This window comes from Eulemur rufifrons, chromosome 30, assembly GCF_041146395.1.
Source record: "Eulemur rufifrons isolate Redbay chromosome 30, OSU_ERuf_1, whole genome shotgun sequence".
In the NCBI taxonomy this organism is placed as follows: Eukaryota; Metazoa; Chordata; class Mammalia; order Primates; family Lemuridae; genus Eulemur; species Eulemur rufifrons.
In genome coordinates this window covers 53,343,243-53,365,652 of record NC_091012.1, presented here as the reverse complement: position 1 = coordinate 53,365,652, position 22,410 = coordinate 53,343,243, and the positions used below count along the sequence as shown (strand labels likewise).

The 22,410-nt window shown below is 39.2% G+C and overlaps 1 protein-coding gene across 1 annotated transcript in view; it reads left to right on the top strand.

Annotated features, from left to right (window-relative positions):
- IL13RA1 (interleukin 13 receptor subunit alpha 1) overlaps positions 1 to 22,410 on the top strand; it is a 52,906-nt gene that overhangs the window by 18,285 nt on the left and 12,211 nt on the right. Inside the window, exons 4-9 of the mRNA XM_069463312.1 lie at positions 2,089 to 2,209; positions 9,278 to 9,465; positions 12,315 to 12,463; positions 16,865 to 16,912; positions 17,178 to 17,310; positions 20,495 to 20,591. Coding sequence (XP_069319413.1) covers positions 2,089 to 2,209; positions 9,278 to 9,465; positions 12,315 to 12,463; positions 16,865 to 16,912; positions 17,178 to 17,310; positions 20,495 to 20,591 — 736 coding nt within the window. The remainder of the gene's footprint in view (positions 1 to 2,088; positions 2,210 to 9,277; positions 9,466 to 12,314; positions 12,464 to 16,864; positions 16,913 to 17,177; positions 17,311 to 20,494; positions 20,592 to 22,410) is intronic.

The following is a 22,410-nucleotide window of genomic DNA, read 5'->3' as shown; positions in this document are numbered from 1 at the left end:
TGAAAGCACTATCTCTTGGTGTTTAGAGAATAAATCCAAATGCTCCATATACTTGTGTTCATTGTTCATTAATTCATTCAGTTCTCAAACATTTGCTGAGTCTAATAAGTGCCAGGCACTATACTGGGTGCTGGCAACACAATGAAAATATGAGGATATATCTCTGCCTTCAAGGAGCTCAAAGACAACTTGAATAATAATGCTTGATTATATAGCACTTAATAATTTGAAAAATGATACACACACGCACACACAGAAACACACACACACACACCCCTCCCCTAAATCGAGCCTCACAAGTTTATCTTGCGAAGTAAGGCATATGTTATTACCCTGATCCATTTTATGAGGAAGAGGGAAACTGAGTGACTTGCTGTAGGTCTTCACATTCTAGGTACAGTGCTTTCAAAAAATCAAAATACTATGTTACTCATTATATGTGAAGATTAGTTTGATATGCAGGGTATATTTGGGGAAAGATGTTAAAAAGAGAGAATGCTGGCCTAGCTCCAGTACAAGTCTGGTCCTGAGAAAAGCTGTCAGGTAGTGAGGCTGAGGTTGATCATTGTCCCCCAATCCCAGCTCACCCAATGTCCTTCTGGCTCTTACATTACATACAGGGAGTAGCATATACTGATTAAGCATATACTGAGCAGGGCTACCAGAGACAAGCTGTCTAAGTTTAAATCCCAGCTCTGCCAGCTGTTAGTTGTGTGACCTTGGGCAGATTAGTTAGCCCTTCTACACCTCAGTTTCCTTATCTGCAAAATGGATATTATGATGATATCTACCTCCTATGGTTGTGAGATTACATAATCAATGTATGTGAGATGCTCAGAATAGTGCCTGGCAAAGAGTAAATGCTGTATACATATTATCTGTTAATATTATATTGTCCCTTTTTTTCCTTTGGGTAAATACCCAGTAGTGGGATTGCTGGATCAACTGGGAGATCTACTTTTAGTTCTTTGAGGTATCTCCATACTACTTTCCATACAGCTTGTACTAGTTTGCAGTCCCACCAACAGTGTGTAAGTGTTCCTTTCTCTCCGCTTTGACTCAAACGGTACAAAAGCAATTCATGGACCAAAACATTTGTACCCCAGTAATATTCTGAAATAAAAAATAAAAAAATAAAAAGAAAGTAAACCTCTGGAAAAAAATTTATGTTGTCCTTTGGTTGGGTAGGGCAGGGCCCCATCTCCCACCTCCAAACCTTAGCACTACACTCTCTGTACCTGCTTTGCACTGATCATAAACATAGGAAGTACTATTTGTAAAAGTATAAAATTCAGGACTGCCTGGAGGCTGGGAGCATGGTTTAAAACAACTTACCTGCTCTATTCTCATTTCTTTAGAAGTTTAATAATCTGAAAAATAAACTAAATTATACTATGGCATAAAATGGTTGATGATGGTTTCGTACAGTACCTCTTCAAGAATCATGAGGGATAACAGGTTTACATTTTAAACAGAGGCATTTAATTTAAAGACATGATACCTTAACTAAAATGTCTTTATAAAGATAGCAATTTCAGGTCAGAAAGATCGGAGGACACCTTAAGTCATTGCACACAATAGGCAACTATTAAGGGTTAAGTTATGCTTACCTTTTCCCAGAATTGCTTCAGGAGGAATGTTTATTTTTTTAAAAAACAAGATGTGTCAGTATTGATCAAAAGACAGGAAGGTAAAAATTGTACCTCAATAATGTTTTTTAAAGACAGGTAGATATAGGGGTTGTTTTATTTCTACATTCATTTAGGAATTCTGTAGTCATTGCCTGTGATTGAAATATTGTTCGATCTTTAACCTCTCTTTCTTGTTAAAGGGACAAGAGTTAGGTCCCTCAGAAATAGCAAAGATGTTTTCCTTGTATTAGGAGGTGAGAGAGAAGGTTGTGAACAAATTACGTTTGGGTTTTCTCCATCCTGGGTGGCTTCTGGGTAAAATGGGGTGAGAGATTAGGGATTAGCTTTCTGGTAAAGCCGTGTGAAACACCCTCACCATCCCCCATGCCACAGAACAATTGGATAGTTTGCATTACAAGGAAAGAAGGATCCTAAACTCTTGGCCTGGATATTCTAGGTGATCCTGAGTCTGCTGTGACTGAGCTGCAATGTGTTTGGCACAACCTGAGCTATATGAAGTGTTCTTGGCTCCCTGGAAAGAATACAAGTCCTGATACTAACTATACTCTCTACTATTGGTGAGTATGTACAGTAGAGTTACTGGAGTACTGATTGTAATTATGTTAGAAGCCTTGGGATCCAAGCTAGTTAAAACCAAACCAGCCAATTCTTTTCTGCAAATCCAAGAAGATGGGCAATTTGCTTCAATGTAAAATGCATCTGCTTTTGGTGTCTACTTTTTAAAAAAATTATATTTTAAAATATAGATCCACAGAATCTATATCGGGAAAAAAATGTGCAGGGAGATCCCGTATACTGTTCACCCAGTTTCTCCCAGTGGTGGCATCTTGTGTAACTATATATAGTGCAATATCAAAACCAGAAAATTGGCATTGGTACAATCCACTAACCTTATTCATACTTCACCAGTTTTACATGCACTTGTGTGAAGTTCTATGTAATTTTATCACTTGTGAAGGTATAGAATGGTTCCATCACCACAAGGATCTCTCGAGTTGGCCTTTTATAGCCACACCCACCTCCCTCCACAACCCCTCTCCCTCACACTCCTCTCCCCCAGGTCTAACCTCTGGCAACCACTAATGTGTTCTCTATCTCTATAATTTTGTCATTTTGAGAATGTTACAGGAATGGAATCCTACAGTATATAACCATTTAAGATTGGTTTTATTTTTACTCAGCATAATGCCCCTGGGATTGTTACCGAGCAGCAGGCTCACTTCCTGACGTGCACAGAAGCCAATACGATGGCCCTGGCTTTTGAGAAAAGAGAAAGCTTTATTGCAAGTCGACTGGCGAGGATACAGCAAGCAATGCTCACATCTGTCCCCCTAATCTTGGGGTGGTTCAAGCTTTTATGGCATTTCTGACTAGTCTCAGGTGATGCCAATGCAGCCAGTCTGCCAGGCTTGTGGTGTTAACAATTAGGGCGTTAAAGCCCTTTCCCATTGTGTGTGCCCAGGCTACATACATGACTTGCAATTTTGGCCCTGCACCATCTGTAACAACTTAAGTAATGATTAATAAGTTTAAGCTGGTCTCACAGTTTTACGATCCATACAACTTTTTGTGCAAATCCAGAGTTCATTCCTTTTTATTACTGAGTAGTAGTCTGTGATATGGATGTACTGGTTTATTTAACCATTCATTTACTGAAGGACATCTTGGTTATTTCTATTTTTTTTTTGCTATTATGAATAAAGCTGCTGTAAATATTCACATACAGTTTTCTTATGTGAACATAACTTTTCATTTCTTTGGAATAAATGAAGAGTATAATTGCTGGGTCATATTATAATTGCATATTTAGTTTTATAAAAAATTATCAAACTATTTTCTAGAATGGTTGGACCATTTTATAATCCCATCAGCAATGTATGAGTCATTGTTGTCTACTTTTAAAAAGGACAATGATATCATGCCCCAAAAGTAGTTTAGTTACTCACAAAATAACTTTGATATTTTTATATTTGATACTTTGGTGTTTGATATTTGTGACTATAACTGCTACAAACTTGGTTAAATTTCTAAATTAGTCTTCAATTATTTCCTTTCCTTTAGAGCCTATTAGCAACAGAACAAGGAAGAAAGCTCCAGGATAATCCAGTTCAATTCAGTAAGCCTTAATTTAGCACCCTTTGTGGGTAAAGTGCTGAATGGGCAGCAGAGACAAGAAACATGTCTCTTTGCTCTTAAAGCTTAAAATACAGAAAGGGAGATAGTGCCTAATGTGGTTTCTCATATCGAAATAAGATGGTATATGCTGAAGGCTGTTGCAGAGGGAGAGACAGACTGTTGTGGGAAGCTAGGGTAGAGCTTGGAATGGTGGCGGAAGTAGGGGAAAGATGGGAGGCTTTGATGAAAGGGGAAGACTGCCCAGATGAGGGAGTGTCTCAGTGGCTGGCCTCTGGGGAAGAGTGTTCCAAGGAAGGGGGATATTTAGTCAGTGTGATAGCAGGGTGGGGCAGGGGAGATCTGACATTGTAAGTCTGCCCTCCACATGGCCTTGTCTGCCTTACTAGCATTTGTTAAGACTGCTTCTGAGAGAATGGGATGTGGAGGGTTGTACCCAGGACTTCTGAAGCTATGGGATAAACATAGCCTTTCATCCTGGAGTGCCTATTTTCCCTGATAACTGGATGAAAAGTAGTTTTGGTGCATGAAAACACTCATGGCTATATCATGGAATAGAATGCCAAAAAAAAAAATAACATAAATTTTTGAATGAAAACATCCAAAGTTGCCCTGGGGGTCACATTCACTCTCCTACCCAGTGGAAGGGTCCTCCTGACGTAGTTGAGAAGCACTGGAGGTGCAGCCAGACGGCACTGAGATTGTGTGGCTCTGTCTGGAGGTTTTTCCCCCTTGATGTAAATAATTCCTGTCTGAGGTTTTATAGTTTTACTTGCTCTTCTTGGTACCTGTTGCTTCTCTTTTATTTAAAACTCTTCAGCAGCTCCCTGGTGGCTTCAAGTTAAAGTCCAAACTCTTCAGCTCAACAGACCAAGCCCTTTATGACCTGGCCCCTGTCAACTTCTCCAGCCTCAGTCACATCTCCCTCCATGCACCCTCACCCCTCTTGCAGCCTACTTTCCGCCCACACTGAACTTCTTTCAGTTCTTCAAACTGACTCTTCAAATACCCCAGCAGAACACTGGAATTCAAACAGAATATTCAAAGAGAATAGTGGAAACATTCTGCATCCTCTTGCAGTCTAGGCCTTTCCTTTTCATCTCTTATTTGTCCTTAGCTCAGAAACCATTTCCTCGTTAGGAAGCCTTTCTTGACCTCTCGTGTCTAGACATGTGTCCCTTCTTCTTGTCCCACGGCATCTTGCACTTTCCCGTGTCATAGTACTCAGCACATTGTGTTGTCATTTCCTGTTTACTTGATGGTTGCCTGCCACAGACTGCAATCTCCCTTGAGAACAGGGACTGTGTCTTCTTTCCCTTGGCGCCTGTCACTTGGTGGCTGTTCCATAAATAAGTTGTGAATGTTTGGTAGGATTGAAAGCTAGAGAACATTCAGGGTTAGGGTGAGGACTTAGGAGTTATAAGAAGCTGAGGAGCATTATAGTTCAGGAATAAAAGGAGAGGAGGATAGAGTCTATCTGGCTTCCCAAAGAATTGCTAGTAAAGGGGCCAACGAGCTAAGCCTTAGAAGGAGTAGCCTATACCTCTGCTGATGTTGCAGTGAAGTCTATGGAGAGCTGTAAGATGTCTTGTGGGTTGGTAGCATCCCTGTGTTTATTATGCTATTAACCTTTCTTGCTTTTCCTGGAGTCATTATTGGTAAAACGACAGGGAAAACCTTTAAACAGTCTGTATCTATACAAGGGGCAGGAAAAGAATGGAAGAAGTCTTAAAACTGCATCTTATTCTATAGTAGACTGTGTGGGAAAGTAACCCAGCTATTAGTATGTGGGCATGGCACTGGAGGGAGATGATGGCCTTGAGGTTGTTATAAGACAAAAGTAGGGAAGTGCCTTGGGGTTATACTAGTGCAAACCAAGTCTCAGTGCAAATTGTAGAAAGAGTGTCCTCTCTGGGTGAATGATTTACAAGAAAAAACTGGACCAACCAAGTCAAAAGCATAGCATTCTTCTTCCTCCGAGCTGCAGTGTTTCTCTCCCTTTGGTCTGATGCAGGCTTTTGCCAAAAGCTGACAGCAGATGGTGCTTGGGCTGCATTTCAGCCCTTAGCTGATGTCTTTTTGCAGGGCACAATGTGTACAACCGTTGGGGGTGGCTCAAGAAGCAATCCCAAGAGAGTGGTGGTTTACTGGCATGTGGCGGGGCAGATATCAAGGATCCTACTTCTTCTTATTTATTTATTTATTTATTTATTTTTTTGAGTCAGAGTCTTGCTCTGTCGCCCTGGGCTAGAGTGCCATGGCATTAGCCTAGCTCATAACAATCTCCAACTCCTGGGCTCAAGTGAGCCTCCCAAGTAGCTGGGACTACAGGCACATACCACCAAGCCTGGCTAATTTTTTCTATTTTTAGTAGAGACAGGGTCTCACTCTTGCTCAGGCTGGTCTCAAACTCCTGAGCTCAAGTGATCCTCCCCCCTCGGCCTCCCATAGTGCTAGGATTACAGGCGTGAGCCACTGTGCCTGGCCAGATCCTACTTCTTGTCATACGCATTCCCAGAGCTGCTCATCAGCAGCAGGTGCTCTTTCTGTAGTGTAGACCTGTGCTGTCCAACGTGGGAGCCACTAGCTACATGAAGCTATTTACATTTTAATTGAAATTAATTAAAATTAGGTCAAACTCAAACTTAAGTTGCTCAGTCTTACTAGCCAGTTTCACAGGTGACTAGTGGCTCTTGTTTTGGTCAGCACAGATATGGAACATTTCTGTAATCCCAGAAAGTTCTGTTGAGTGGTATAGATGGTATAGATTCTGTGTCTTCTGCCCTCAGCACCTCAAAGCTTATTCTTTCTGGAGCCATACTTCTTGGGTTCAAAGCCTGGCTCTCTCCCTTACTGCAGTGTGAATTGGGGCACATCGCTTGTCTCTGAGCCTCAGTTTTATAATCTGTAAAATGAAGATGGTAATAATAGTACCTATTTCTTAAGGTTGTTGTGAGGGCTGTTGTTGTATGAAAGGTATTTGTTTGGAGCTGTCACTGACTGCTAGCATGTATAGAGTAAGCACTCAATACCTGATTGCTTTCATTACTGTTATTATTATTATTATTATTATTCATCCCTACTCCCTTGTAGATGTAGTCAGTATACACTGCTGGCCTCTTCCCCCACCTCACAGAATTAGCACCTTACTCATACCACCTCCCCTGCTCTCCCCTAGATAGATCCTTTCCAGTGAAAACCACAAAAGGGGGTCAAGGCACAATACTCATTAGCGAGCGAGCACCCAGAAATGGTTTACATAGATTTACACCAGTGTAAATCACATCAAACAAACTGCCACAGACTATTTCCCCTAATCCCCAACCAGAAAACGTGGAGTCATTTTTTGGATTAAAAATCATTCTTTAAAGCCACAGGGCAATGACTTGTGTCCCTGTAGGTATAGTCTGGCATTGAAAGGAGCCTGGCCTGAGTAGCTGCAGACTAGCCATGCCAATGAATTTTAGGGAATTTCTTACCACGTTAGTCATCTTCAGAATTGAGGGACTAATCTTTAATTTGTCCATTTCCTCATGTCTGCAGTGTGACTCTAAAGAGGAATTCAGTGTGTGAATTTTAACAGGAATCACCTGCTATCTTCATTTATCATCTGATCTTTCACAAGAAGTCCAAAAAAGTTGTATATCTAGAACCGGTATTTTCCCTTCTATTATTATTTCTATACTACAACAGAACTGTTTTAAAATTTTATATCTAGGGTCTATGAGCATATGTGAAATACTCAGGTTACAAAAATGAAAAAAGGATGGAAAAGATGACCCATTAGAAGAGTTCCTTTCATTATTAAAAAAACTAATTTTATACATGGTTTTCTTTAGTTATGTAAGAAAAATGTCTTTCTTTGGTTTCTGTTTCTGGCCGTGGGCGGAAAGCATTCCAGGACTGTCTGATCCAAAAACTACTCAAGATAATAACTTAATTTTTAAAACAGTTTTCTCTCATAAACCACAGGGGCCTGCAATTAGGAGGAAAAGCTTATAGACTATCTCTTGAAGGAAGAGAACATTTTCCATATTAAAGCATTTCTTTGCATGGCCTTTGAAAGAGTAAATACATTAGCTCTGAGGTCTTTTTTTTTTTTTAACTGATTTGCAGTAGAATGCCCTGGACAATTGCTGTCAGAATGCAGGTGCCTAGGCCCTGATAAACCCTTCTAAGTCAGATTCTCTGGGAGAGAGTTTCAAAAATATGCATTTTAAATTACAGCAGAAGGTTCTGAGGTAACAGTTCAAGGGTTTGGGACTTTTTCCTCTTAGTTCATTATTTTAAATTTGTCTTCCTTTTCTGCAGAACCTTTGCACAACTCCCATTGTGGCCAATGGTAAAAGGCTTGACACTGTGTCTTCTGCCAGTTACTGAAAAACAGGGTTCTCTGATAGCCTAGACAAAAAAGTATAGTGAACACCTTCTGTCTGCCTGCATTGTGCTAGGTACTAATGATTACTGGGGAACGGTATGTGTAGAGGTGAAATGGGAAATAAGATACCAGCAGTGCTATTAATACTTATGGAAGGCATTTAAAGCCGCACAGTGAAGTAAGACACTTAGAAAGCCATTGCGTTTTGGAACCTTGATCTGGCAATGACTGGAGGGCACCAATAATCAAGGTCAGGGAAGTCAGTCTGGAGAAGAAATGAAGCCTGAAGTGATTAGGGTATGGATCAGGGTGTGGGCAATGGGAGTATCATAGAAGGTGAGAATCCAAGAAGCTTTACAAAGGAAGAAAGAACAGATTTTGGTGATAGAATACAGGGGGAAAAGGTGATTTCAAAGAACCTAATCTAGGGGCCTGGAGAAAATGAGCTGTGAATGATGGAAATGGGAAAGTTGGGAAAAAAAGCAGTTTAGTGGGGAATAGGGTGCATGATATGTTTTGGACACTGAATGTGAGGCAAGAATAGAACACTCAAATGGAGCAGTTGGAAATCTGGGACTACCTCTGAGGTTAGAGGTGAGGACTAGAAACCCCCAGCACAGAAATTATAGCTGAGGGTTGGGAGTGATAAACTGGAGGTGAGTGGATGAGGGAGTCAGAGAAGAATGTGAGTGTGACCCCCCTTGGAAAGAGAGAAGAAGGAGAGGAACAAGCCAAGCAAACAAGGAAGGAGCAGGCAGAGGGACCAGGGGGGAACCATGGAATGAATTCAGCAAATAGGCATTTTCAAGAAACATAAAACTTCCAGTCCTGGGCTCAGAACACCTTCTCTTATACAGAAGAGGAAATAGTTAGGACTCCAGTAGTTTTCATAGTTACTGACAGTACCAATGTTCATCAAAAAGGAACAGTCTTTTCTTCCTAGTGTATGAAATAAGCCACATTGTAAAATAGGGTTTTTAAAAAAGCTATCTTGTCTTATTGCAAATATTCCTTTTCATGGACATCTCCTTCAGTCATTAAAAAACATTCTGCCCTTGTTTCTTGAATACCTTGTTAAAAATAATACAGAAGGTTGTCTCATTTTATCTTGTAGGCACAGCAGCCTGGGAAATATTCTTCAATGTAAAAACTTCTACAGAGAAGGCCAGCACATTGGTTGTTCCTTTGATCTGACTAAAGTGAAGGATTCCAGTTTTGAACAACACAGTGTCCAAATAATGGTCAAGGATAATGCAGGAAAAATCAGACCATCCTTCAATATAGTGCCTTTAACTTCTCGTGGTAAGTTGTAGAAGTCTGCTATGACAGCATGGGTAAAAAGTGTTCTCTTGAACAATCAATACAAATAACAAAGAATGATGATTTGGGTCTTAAGATCTTCTAAAAACAAGAGAATATATTTATGTATACCTTTCTTTGATAGATCCTTGTTAAAGAAGCAAGCTTAGAAATGCTAATATTTATTGAGCACATGTGCCAAGTGCTTTATCCTTATCCTGTGTACTTAGGAGTATTCTGAGACTTGGAGCACTTAGTTGTAGAGTCAAGATTGGAATTGTATTAGTCCATTTTCTGTTGCTTATAACAGAATCCCTGGTACTGAGTAACTTATAAAGAAAAGGAGGACAGGTACGATGGCACACGCCTGTAGTCCTACCTACTCGGGAAGCTGAGGTGGGAGGATCCTGTGAGCCTAGGAGTTTGAGGTTCCAGACTGGGCAACAGAGCAAGACCTTATCTTTAAAAAAAGAGAGAAAGAAAAGGGAAGGAATTTATTTCTGACAATTCTAGAATCTGAAAAGTCCAAGGTCAAGGGACCAAATCTGGTGAGGGCCTTCTTGTTGGTGGGAACTTTCTGCAGAGTCCCAAGGGGTTACAAGGCATCACATGGTGAGGAGACTGAGCATGCTATCTTAGATCTCTCTTACTCTTGTAAATCCACCAGTACCACTCCCATGATAAACCATCAATCCATTAGCCCATTAATCTATGAATGGATTAAGCCATTCATGAAGGCAAAATTCCAGTCACCTCTTAGAGGCCCCACCTCTCAGCACTTCCACATTGAGTATTAAGTTTCAACATGAGTTTTGGAAGGGACAAACATTCCAACCATAAGATAGGCTGCCTGACTCTAAGATCTATTCTCTTTTCACTTATGATACTTGAGAGGATAGTGCTCATACGATCATATGTAGTTCCTGAATAATCTAACACTTACTTAGAAAAAGCTTAGATTGAAGGTAGTATAATCAGAGGTGATATTCAAAATATTTAACACTCTATATGGTATGGGCACTGATCAGTCTTAACAACCAGTGTACCCATGTTTGGATGTACCAGCTGCATGTTGGCCTATTTAGAAAGAGTCTTCAACTTGAACACAAAATATCTGACTGAGGTTCTAACTTCTCCACTTTGGACAAGGCATATAAACTGTCTTCAGGTATTTCCTTATCTGTGAAATGGAATATATAATCCCTCTTGACCTCAAAAAATTGTTATAAGGTCTAAATTATATAATAGTATAAAAGAGTTTTGTATATCTCTAAAGCAAAATGGTTTATTTGTTGTAATATCCCAACAGGGAACTCAGATTCTGGCTAAGTGACATACAGATGATTTATGGGCAAATAGCCATAAATTGACAAAGGCTCCCAAGTCTGTGAGCAGAACACTATTTACCATGCCTTCAGGTAGTCATGGAAGCGAATTCTAATCGTGGACCAAAGGCAGCTTAGTTTGTAGGCCAAAGGAGTGAAGTTGGGGTAATTTGCCAAGTGGTGTAGACTGAAGCAAAGTCCTTCTCTTTGCTCCCCCTGTTTGGCAGATTAGATGACCTTTTAAGGCTTATTTTGCTGCTCTTCTCCCTGGATATTAACAGTGACATAAAGGAAGAAGGAAGATCCTTCTTAAATAGAAGATGACATCTTCAAGTTGTTTTCTGTTAATTATCCATTATCTTCTGTTGCTTGCTCTTAGTATAGCTGATTCCTGAAAAAGCAAATTGACCAGGCTAATGTTTTTTATAAAACAGTTGTATTTTACTCTTAATTTTGGTTATAATCATGTAACATTAAATTTACCATCAGAAACATTTTAAGTGTCTATACAGTTCAGTAATGTTAAGTATATTCACTTTGTTGACAGATCTCTAGAACTTTTAAATTTTACAAAACTGAAACTCTATGTGCATTAAACATTAATTCTCCTTCCCTTGGCAACTACCTTTCTACTTTTTGGTTCTCTGAATCTGACTACTTTAGATACCTCATATGGGTGGATTATACAGTATTTGTCTTTTTGTAACTAGTTTATGTGACTTCGCATAATGTCCTCAAGGTGCATTTGTATTGTAACATGAATTGTGGTCTTTGATTGGCAGAAGTGAGTGTCAGCTAGGGCAGCTCCGTGTACCTGGTGTCTTGTTACTCATCAGGTGGAAGCTCATCTGGACCCAGGCACTTCTTTATTCTCTATATTGTAGCTAGATATCCTGATTATACCCTGGTCATTTTCTAGCCAGATGCAGGTCAGAGTTCATGTCATCTGCTAGATACCCCAAAACTGTTCCTTAAATCCATTTTACTAGGCAGTTTTAAATAAACTTCCTCTACTAATTATGCCTAGTCAGAAATTCTAAAACTATGTATCTGATCATATGAGGCCATTAAAAGCATCAGCCCTATTTTGATTTAACTTTGTGAACCTTCATTATCCCTACATATATAGAGAAAGTCATCCTTCAGTATCCATGGGGGATTGGTTCCAGGAACCCCAAGGATACCAAAATCTGCAGATACCCTGATGTAAAATGGTATAGTATTTGCATATAACCTATGCACATCTTCCCATATGCTTTAAATCATCTCTAGATTACTTAAAATACCAAATACAACATAAATACTAGATAAATAATTGTTATACTGTATTATTTAGGAAATAATGACAAGGAAAAAAGTCTGTACATGTTCCAACCATCCATTTATTTTTCTGAATATTTTTGACTCATAATTGGTTGAATTCATGGATACAGATAGGGAGGGCAGACTGTGAGAGAGAGAGAGAGAGAGAGAGTAATCAAATAAACTTTGGAAGCTAATTTGTTGTGTTCCATTTCTATTTTTCAGTGAAACCTGATCCTCCACGTATTAAAAATCTCTTCTTCCAAAATGGTGGCTTATACGTGCAATGGAAGAATCCACAGAATTTTATCAGCAGATGCTTATCTTATGAAGTAGAAGTGAATAAAAGCCAAACTGAGACACAAGTTTTCTCTGTAAGGATTTTTAGATTGTTGTTTTTATTTGGATGTTTTTCTTTTACTTGAATTTCTTCCATTGAAATATCAATGAAATGTAGCTGTTACATGTATCACCTTATGTTGGTGATGATAATGAAACTTCTTGTCTGAAATAGGGCATGGTGGAAGATTTGAGGGTTTATGGTAGTATTGCCTGCAGGGTTCAAGCCATTCATTAATTCATTTGCTCAGCACATTTTTATTAAGCATCTTCCATGTGCCAACCACTGTTTTATGTGTTGAGGATAAGGCAGTGAACATGACATCTGATGGACAATTTTTTTTCCCTTCATGAAGCTTATATAATAGGACATAAGTATGTAAATGAACAAGCTAATTTCAGAGCATGAGTGCTATGAAGAAAATAAAATGAAATGATGCAGTAGAGTGATTGGGAGGACCTGAATGACATTTGACATGAAACCAGATTGATGAGCAGAAGCTAGCCACGTGAAGATCTGGGGATAGAGGAAACAGCAAATATAAAGACTCTGAGTCAAGAATGAGCTTGGCATGTGTAAAAAAATAGAAAGAAGGCTGATGTGGCCAAAATATAGTAGGAAAGATGTCTTTAATGCAGTAGGCAGAGATCAGATCATCCAGATACTTGGAGGCTCTGATGAGGCCGTTCGATTTTCTTGGACTTTGTGGCAACTAAAGTATTCAAATTTGAGTAGTCAGTATTTGTTGGATTATGTACGTTTATGCTATTCAGAATCTAATGCAAAACATGCTGATTAGAGGTCCTATGGGACATTGACCAGAATGTGGTATATAACCTCAGGGCATCAGCCCCATTGTTCTACTTTAGAGTAGAAGTCACAAACTAGGGCCTCATACATTTTTTGTTTGGACCACAAAGTGGGGTTTTGTTTCTTTGTTTATTAGATTTGAAATTTTTTGTCCAAATTTAAAATCTTGGTACCTTAAGAGTGTATGTCCATAAGGTGGCGCCTCAAGACCACGAGGACTGCACCACTCACTTGTTTGCTACCTGTCTGGGCCCTTTATACGTTTGTGTTTTAGAGGTTAGATAGAAGCTAAGTGTTTTACATAGGCTTTTAAAGGAGCCTAACATCTTGCATGTGAGCAAATTCCTTGGTTCAGTTGTTTTAGCTCATCGCGGAACTTTCCAAATGCTGACTAAATTAAGGTACTGTTGACAGGGTATAACTCCAGAGGGAGTGACCAGGTCCACAGCAGAAACAGAGCTATTCTGGGCGTTTATAGCTGAATCTGTCTACTGAAATACAATAATCATTATTAGTACCAGAAATTACAGTGTCCCCGTGAAATAACTGCAAAGGGAAAAAATAAAGGGCATTCACATGGAGGGGGGCTGGTGCTTGAATTTTCAACAAACTGAATTATCAGAAAGCTGAAATATACTTGATTACTCCAGCCTTTATTGTCCCCTCCTGTCTGAAATCCTGAGACACATGCTACTTACATTACTCACTTTGCTACTTAGTTACGTCCTGCTACTTAACCTGGTCATATGTGTGCCTTTTCTCTCCACTGAAAATATAAATTCCTGTAGGAGGAGTCAGGTGGTATCTACCTTGTACTGTTCCTGGTACTAATAGCAGATAATATGTATTGAGTGATTACTATGTACTAGGTATTTTAGTAAGCACTATATCTGAATTGTCTCATTTGATCCTCACAGTAACCTGAAGGACCTAGGTCCTGTTATTTTATCTCTATTTTACAGATGAGAAAACTTAGTTACTCTTAAGGTCACATTTCTAGTAAGTGGTAGAATCAAGATTTAAACAAAGTTGTAACTTCAAAGCTTGTATTTGTAACCAATGGAGACCATCTCAATATTTAATAGCGATAACCATCATTTATTGGGTGTTTATGAGTATTACAAAGATATTCCTCTATGTGCTTCTTATATAGTAGCTCGTGAGAATTCATGAAATAGATACTATTTTAATCTATATTTTATTGAGAAACAAGGCTCAGAGAGGTTAAGTAACTTTCTACAGCCAAAATAGTTGTATGACTTTGAAGTCAGTATGACTTGAAAGGTTTATTGGTCACCATGTATTAAACTTTGAGAATAGTTAGTATAGCACCAGGTACATAATCATCACTTAATAAGTTCTTGTTGAATGGAGTTACTTTTTTAAAAAATAAACTTCTGAACTGAAGAGAACACATACACTATGGAAGTTATCTACCTAAATCAGAACTGCAGTCTATTTGGAATTAACTCTGTTTGTATACTTGAGTTTAATGTTTTCTTTCCTAGCAGAGGTTCACCAACTGTTTCCTCTCCTAGAATGTCATCAGCTTTGTGTGTGCTCACTGATTTTGAGTTCTGGTGGTTAGACCTTTTTTTCCCCCTTTTTGCAAGATAATTCAGGGAATTATTTTGCCTGGTGTTAAGGGGAGTTAAGAAGGGGAAGTAAGCTAGAACATGAACCAGTACCATCACATGGGGGCTGTGGTTAGAGGTAGCTCATGACAGAATCATGAAGTAAGAAATGACTCGATTTTGACCACGCCCCCATCCCTGCAAACTATCTACTTGGTGCTCTGTGCCCTTGTTTTCCTTCTCTCTGAGCTGCCCGGGTTCTGATACACTATGCAAGAGGATTTACATTTGAACAAGAGCCTAGAAACATAAATCTACACATTGATTTGCTGACTTTGGAATTTATATATATGGAGATGGTCCAGGGGAGGAGGGACATCAGTTTGCAACTTGATCCCTCAAGTCATGGTTGCCACTTGTGATTCCGCAGCAGGCCTATGATTCCAAATGGCCAGCAATACAGTATCCCCCTGAGGGCTTTTGCTCTGCTCCTGTATGACATATTGAAAGAATGGCCCTTCATCATTTGGTTGGCCTTTCAGCTCTTCACAAATGCTAATGGGAGCCATTTAGTCTAAATCCCATAGATTCATTTTGTTGCTACTTCTAAAACTTTCTATAAACAGAATTATACAAAATGAACGTTTTTGTGTGTCTGCCTTCTTCCACTCAACGTTGTTTTTATGAGATTCACCAGTATTGCTTCCTGTAGATGCAGATGGTTCATTCTCATTGCATTCATTCCATTTTATGAATATGCCATGTTTTATTTAGCCATTCTCACACTGATGAACATTTGGATAGTTTCCAGTTTGGAGTTTTATGAACATTCACATTTGTCTCTTGGTGCATATGTGCATACATTTCTGTTTGGCATATATATAGGTACATATGGGTTATAAGTTTACATATGATTGTCTCTAGTAGATAATAACAGACAGTTTTCCCAAATGGTTGTGCCAATTTACACTACTAAGCAGAAATTGAGAGTTTTAGATGCTTTACATCTTCGCCAGCACTTAGTATTTTCTGGTAGGTGTGTATCGTTATCTTGTGGATTGAATTTGCATTTCCCTGATGACCAGTGAAGTTGAGCACTTTTTAATATATTGATTGGCAGTTTGCATATCCTCTTGTGAAGTACCTGTTCAAGTTTTTTGCCAATTTTTCTATTCGATTGTCTGTCTTTTCCTTATTAATCTGTAGGGGGAAATATATATATGCAAGCCCCTTGTCAGAAATTGCTAATATAGGCTGGGCGTAGTGGCTCACACCTGTAATACCAGCACTCTGGGAAGCTGAGGCAGGAGGATCACTTGAGCCCAGAAGTTCGAGACCAGCCTGAGCAACATAGCAAGACCCTGTCTCTATGAAAAATTTAAAAAATGAGCCAGGTGTGGTGGCGCATACCTGTAGTCCCAGCTACTTGGGAGGCTGAGGCAGAAGGATCGCTTGAGCCCAGGAGTTTGAGGTTACAGTGAGCTATGATGACACCACTGCACTCTAGCCTGAGCAACAAAGCAAGATCCTATCTCAAAAAAAAAAAAAAGAAAGAAATTGAAAATATGTTCTCACATTCTGCATATTGCCTATTTATTTATTTCCTTAATAGGCTATCATTTGATGAACAGAAGTTTTCAATTTTAATGTAGATGACTTTATAAAAATTTTTCCTTTATGGTTAATGTGGGTTTTTAAAATCCTGTTTAAGATATATTTTCCTTCTTCAAAGTCATGAAGATGTTCTCCTACATTTTCCTCTGAAAGCTTTCTGTATTTATTTATTTATTCACTTATTTTATCTTTTACTTTTAGATCTACAATATATCTGGAATTGATTTTATAAATAGTGTGAGGAAGGGGTCAAGATTCTTTTTTTCCCATGTGGATATGTAATTGACCCAGCACCACTTATTAAAAAGGCCAACATTTTTTTCACTGTACCTGGTCTTCTTTTAACAGGATAAAAGGAAGTTTGTTAGAAATGGCTAAATGATATAAAATGCGTTTTTTAAAATTTGGGACTTGTTCATTTTGTTTGTATTTTCCAGGTTGAAGACACTAGATGTCAGAACTTAGAATTTGAGAGAAATGAGGAGGTCAGTAAATTCAACATTAGCTATTTGGACTTAGACTCGGAGGAATTGGGGGTGGGGTAGGGCAAGCATAGTGTAAATTTGAGCTGCTTTGAGAAAAACAAACTACTTTGCCAACTGTTTTTCAGGAGTCAAAGTCAGATAATTTGAATTGCAGTCCAAGTCTTAATCATATACATATTTTGGCAGATAATTATATTATGATTTAATAGCAAAGAGAGAGAATAAACTGATAATATTCCCTGTGTATTTTTATTTTATATCTAAGGATACGATTTGTTTCATGGTCCCTGGTGTTCTTCCTGATACTTTCAACACAGTCAGAATAAGAGTCAAAACAAATAAGTTATGCTATGAGGATGACAAACTCTGGAGTAATTGGAGTCAAGCGATGAGTATAGGTAAGAGAACAGGATTTCACTAAAATTTAAAACACTGATGTATGGGAACTAAGCTAAAGCAGAAAATAGACTGGGGAAAGGGATTGTCATGCTTTCTTGATGTCAGCCAGAGAGTATTTACAGTTAAAATTTATTTTCTTTTTAATCACTGTCAAATCATTCAGGGTTAATTTACAGTATACAGCTCACGGAAACCACAATCCAAATGGTGTTATCCTCTGTCCCATCTCTACCTTTATATTAACAACATGAAAAGTATAGAAGGCAGGCATAATCAAATCTGCAGATTGTACAGTGCTAGAGGACTGTCCTATGTGCTGATTGATAAGAATCAGGAGTGGGTCAGTGACTTTGATGGCATTTAATAGAGATAAACCTGTATCTAGGTTTGAAAAAAACATCATTTATTAATCGAAAGGCTGAACAAGGCAGGTTCAAGTACAAGATTCTAAAGACCTACACTTTATGGATATGTGTGTTGTGGGGTGGGGTATATGGCTTTATTTGATTTTAAGCTCAATGTGACTCCACATGGGAACCTTAAATATCCCTAAAAGGCATATACAGTCTTAAATAGCAGTGATAGTGCTACACCCAGAACAAGAGAATGCTGCTGGGAAGCTGGGGGGGGGGGGGATTTAGTAGTCTGGCCACATAGGAAGTGTGCAGTAATTCTATTCTGAGCACCACATTGAAGTAGATGCATTGGCAGAACAGAATCTGTCTTTGAAAGGGTAGTCAGGATGTTGAAAAATCTCAAAACTTGATGAGGAACAATTGATGAAGTAACCTTGAAGAGTCGTGATTGCTGAATTCTAATATTTGAGGTATTGTCAAGTAGAAGAGGGAATAGGCTTTCCTTTTTGTGGTTCCAGGGGGCGATATATAGAACCAACTTGAAAACTTTTTAAACAGCTGTCTAAAAGTCAGAGAGACACGTTGTTGAGGTAGTTAATTTCTTATTAATTGAGAAGCTGAACAAGTTGTGTACCAGGCCTGGTTGTATTAGTTTATTTATTGTTGCATAACAAATTACTCCAAAGTTAAGCAGTTTAAACCAACACATATTTACCATTTCATGGTGTCTGTGGGTCAGGAATTTAGCCACAGCTTAGCTAGAGGTCTCATAAGGTTGTACTCAAGCTGCAACTAGGACTATACTTTCATTTGAAGACTTGACTAGGGCTACAGAATCCACTTCCAAGCTCACTCATGTAGTTGTTGGAAAACTTCTTTCCTCACTGGTTGCTGGATTCAGGCTCTGGCGGATTGAATTGTGTCTCCTAAAAAGATGTGTTTGCAAGTCGTAACCCTCAATACCTGTGAATGTGATCTTATTTGGAAATAGGGTTTTTGCAGATATAATCAAGTTAAGATGAGGTCATACTGGATTAGAGTGGACCCTCAATCTAATGGCTAGTATCCTTATAAGAAGAGGAGAGGATACGCAGAGACACAGAGTGACACACACACACAGGGAAGAGGCCATGTGAAAACAGAGCCAGAGACTACAGTGATTCAGTTACAACCAAGAAAAACTCATGGGAGCCAGCAGAAGCTAGGAAGAGGCAAGGAGGGATTCTTCTCTAGAGCCTTCAGAGGGAGCATGGCCCCGCCGACACCTTGATTTTGGACTTCTAGCCTCCAGAACCATGAGAGAATAAACTTCTCTTGTTTTAAGCCACCAAGTTTGTGGTAATTTTTTTTTTTTTTTGAGATAGAGTCTCGCTTTGTTGCCCAGGCTAGAGTGCTGTGTCGACAGCCTAGCTCACAGCAACCTCAAACTCCTGGGCTTAAGCAATCCTACTGCCTCAGCCTGCCGAGTAGCTGGGACTACAGGCATGTGCCACCATGCCCGGCTAATTTTTTTCTATATATTTTTAGTTGTCTAGCTAATTTCTTTCCATTTTCAGTAGAGACGGAGTCTCACTCTTGGTCAGGCTGGTCTCAAACTCCTGACCTCAAGTGATCCTCCTGCTTCAGCCTCCCAAGTAGCTGGGGCTACAGGAGCGACCCACCACGCCTGGCTAATTTTTTGTTTCTATTTTTAGTTGACTGGCTAATTGTTTTTCTATTTTTAGTAGAGACAGGGTCTCGCTCTTGCTCAGGCTAGAAGTCTGTGGTAATTTAAGACAGCCCTGGGAAACTAGGATGGAGGTTTCCCTTAGTTCCTTGCCACTTGGACCTCCCCACAGGGCTACCTCGTGACATGGGAGCTGGATTCCCCAAGTGAGTGATTCGAGCAAGAAAGAGAGTATGAGAGAACACCCAATATGGGAAAAGGTTTTTTATGAAACCATTTTCATAAGGTCAGGTATTTTATAACCTAACCTTGGAAATGATATCCCATCACTGCAGCTATTCTGTTATTTAGAAATGAGTCCATTAGTCCAGCCTACGCTCAAGAGGAGGGGATTACACAAAGGTGTAAATATCAGGAGGCAGGAATCATTTGGGGTCATCTTAGTAGCTGCCTAAAACTATGGTGCTAGGCCCTGATGATGCTTTCTAGATGTTCATGCCCTAGTGGGAAAAATGAATGTATAAATAGACAAATGACATTATATGTGTTAGGTGTAGCAAAGCAGGCTTTGGAATTGGACAGTGCTGTATTTGAGGCCTGACTTCGTCATTTACTAAACGCTTCTGGATGATTTATTAAACCTCTCTGAGTCTTATCCTTCTCATCTGTATAAATGGGAGATAATACTATCTATAGCATAGATATGAGATAAGTATGTAAAAGCACCCCATATGGTATCAGATATATAGTAGGTGCTCATTTAAGAATAGTAGTAGCAGTGGTTATTGTTAGGCTTATTTTAGGTATTTAATAGTAGTAAGTAACCATTAAGAAAAGATAATCACTGCTAATGAGATGACACATTTACTAACTATAACATCATTGTTAATAGTATCTAAAACTAATTAAAGATACCCTGATTTCCTGTAATCTTTAAGGTGTTTGCTCATTCAGGGAATTTCAGGCACCAGAACAGGACTTTTTGGGGTTTTTTTTAGCTGTTAAGATAAGAGAAGATAAGATGTATGAAGAGTTTTGGAAAATAGATTGGGGTAGGGAGGAGAAATATTTGTGATCTCACTAGCTAATGGAATTGTTGCTTGGTTTGTTACTAAAAGGGTTTTATTTCTCATGTCTTTCTATTTGTTTTCCATTTGCCAGGTGAGAAGCCCAATCCCACATTCTACATAACCATGCTACTCATCATTCCAGTCGTTGTTGCAGGGGCAATCATAGTCCTTCTGCTTTACCTAAAAAGGTAAGACAGCCGCCCAGGCGGGTTTTACGGTTTCTGCTAGCCTGGTTGATATGGTCATTACTCTTTGTGCTGGTGTTTTATGTTTGCTCTATGTATTAGAAGCATTTTGGCCATAAATGGCTTTTGGTAGCATGATATAGCAAAGAAGTATTATTTTGCCCATTTTCCAGTGAGGAAAGTTTTGGATTGGTTTCCTAGGGCTCTGCTCAAGCATTGCTCCTTTTGCATGGGTTTAGGATTGTCGAATAGGCCCTATGTTCACTATACTCTTTCAAATGCCTAATTTATCAGCAGTTAGTCAGTAACTCTTGGAATGAAGTTACAGAAATAGAGACCATTACTAATGAAATGACTTCTCTGGTATTAATGCAAAGTAGACTGCTACCTAATGCTGTAGGGAAGAGAACTTCACCAAATACGGTACTTACTTATTCCTTGAGGATGTTTTATTTTCTCTGTCTCACTATACGGATTGTTACTTGCTCTTGCAGTAAATACCTAAGGTTAGAATAATGTTATTAAACTGGATCCAGAACTGACATTTTATCATTATTTCAACATTCATTCAACATACATATATTGAGTGTCTACGTACTAGGCACTAAGTACTGGGGTTATAGCAGCGAACAGAACAAAGTCCCTGTCTACATTCTAGTAGGAGATACACACACACAGTGAGAAGTTGGTGGGGCAGGGATGGGAAGTGATAGGACGCACATTTTACATAGGATGGTTGGGAGACAGCTCTCTGAGAAAGTGACATTTGAGGAGAAAGTCAAACAAAGTAAAGGAATGAACCATTCAGATATTCAAGGACAGAGCATTCCAGGCAGGAAGGCCAGCAAGTGCAAAGGCCCTGAGGCTGGAATGAACTTGGTGCTTCTGGATGGGGAGAGTGTCCAAGGGGGAGGGTGGCAGGAAGTGAGGCTGGAGAGGTTGGCCGAGCACATCACATGGGTCATGGCAAGGAACTGAGATTTTACTTTAAGGATGATAGGGGAGCATCGGAGAGTTTTAAGCCAGGGAGGGATGTGATCTGATTTACTGTCATAAAAGATCATTGTGGTTGCTGAGTGAAGAATTGAGATGGGCAAGAATGGAAGTAGATTAGTTAGGAAGCATTGTAGTGTTTTGGAAGAAAGATGAGAGTAGCCTCTACTTGGGAGTGAGCAATGGAGGTAGTAAGAAGTGGTCAAATGTGGGATATATTTTGAAAGTAGAATTGAAAGGACTTGCTGATAACTGCTTGTCTGTGGAGATATGAGGGAAATTGAGGATTCAGGAATACCTCTTAGATTTTTGGCTTGAGCTACTGAGTGAATGCCCGTACCATTTACTGAGACAGAGAAGACTGTGAGGAAAGCTAGGTCTAAAGGAAAGGTGAGGACTTCAATTTTACACACTAAGTTTGAGATACCTATTAGATATCCAAGTAGAGATGTTCAATAGGCAATTGTGTACACAAATCTGGAGTTTAAGGGAGAGATCTGGGCTGGAGATTTAATTTTGGGAGTCCCAGGCATGTAAGTGGATTTAAACCCCTAAGACCGGAAGAGGGTGCTCATAAAGCATGTGAGATAGAGACGAGGAAAAAAAACCAAAGCCTGGGGCACACCCTGGGTGATGAGGCAGACCCACCAAAGAGTGCTATAAGATTCAAAAATAGGAGAGAAGTAAGAAGAGAAAAGACAAATTAAAGAGGAATGTACCTTGTTCTCAGAACTGTTTTCAAAATTATACACAGCAAGTGCCTATCTGGTGTATTAAAAGTATAACAGTATTATTTAAATGATAGGGTATGAGTAATTTGGTTATCCTG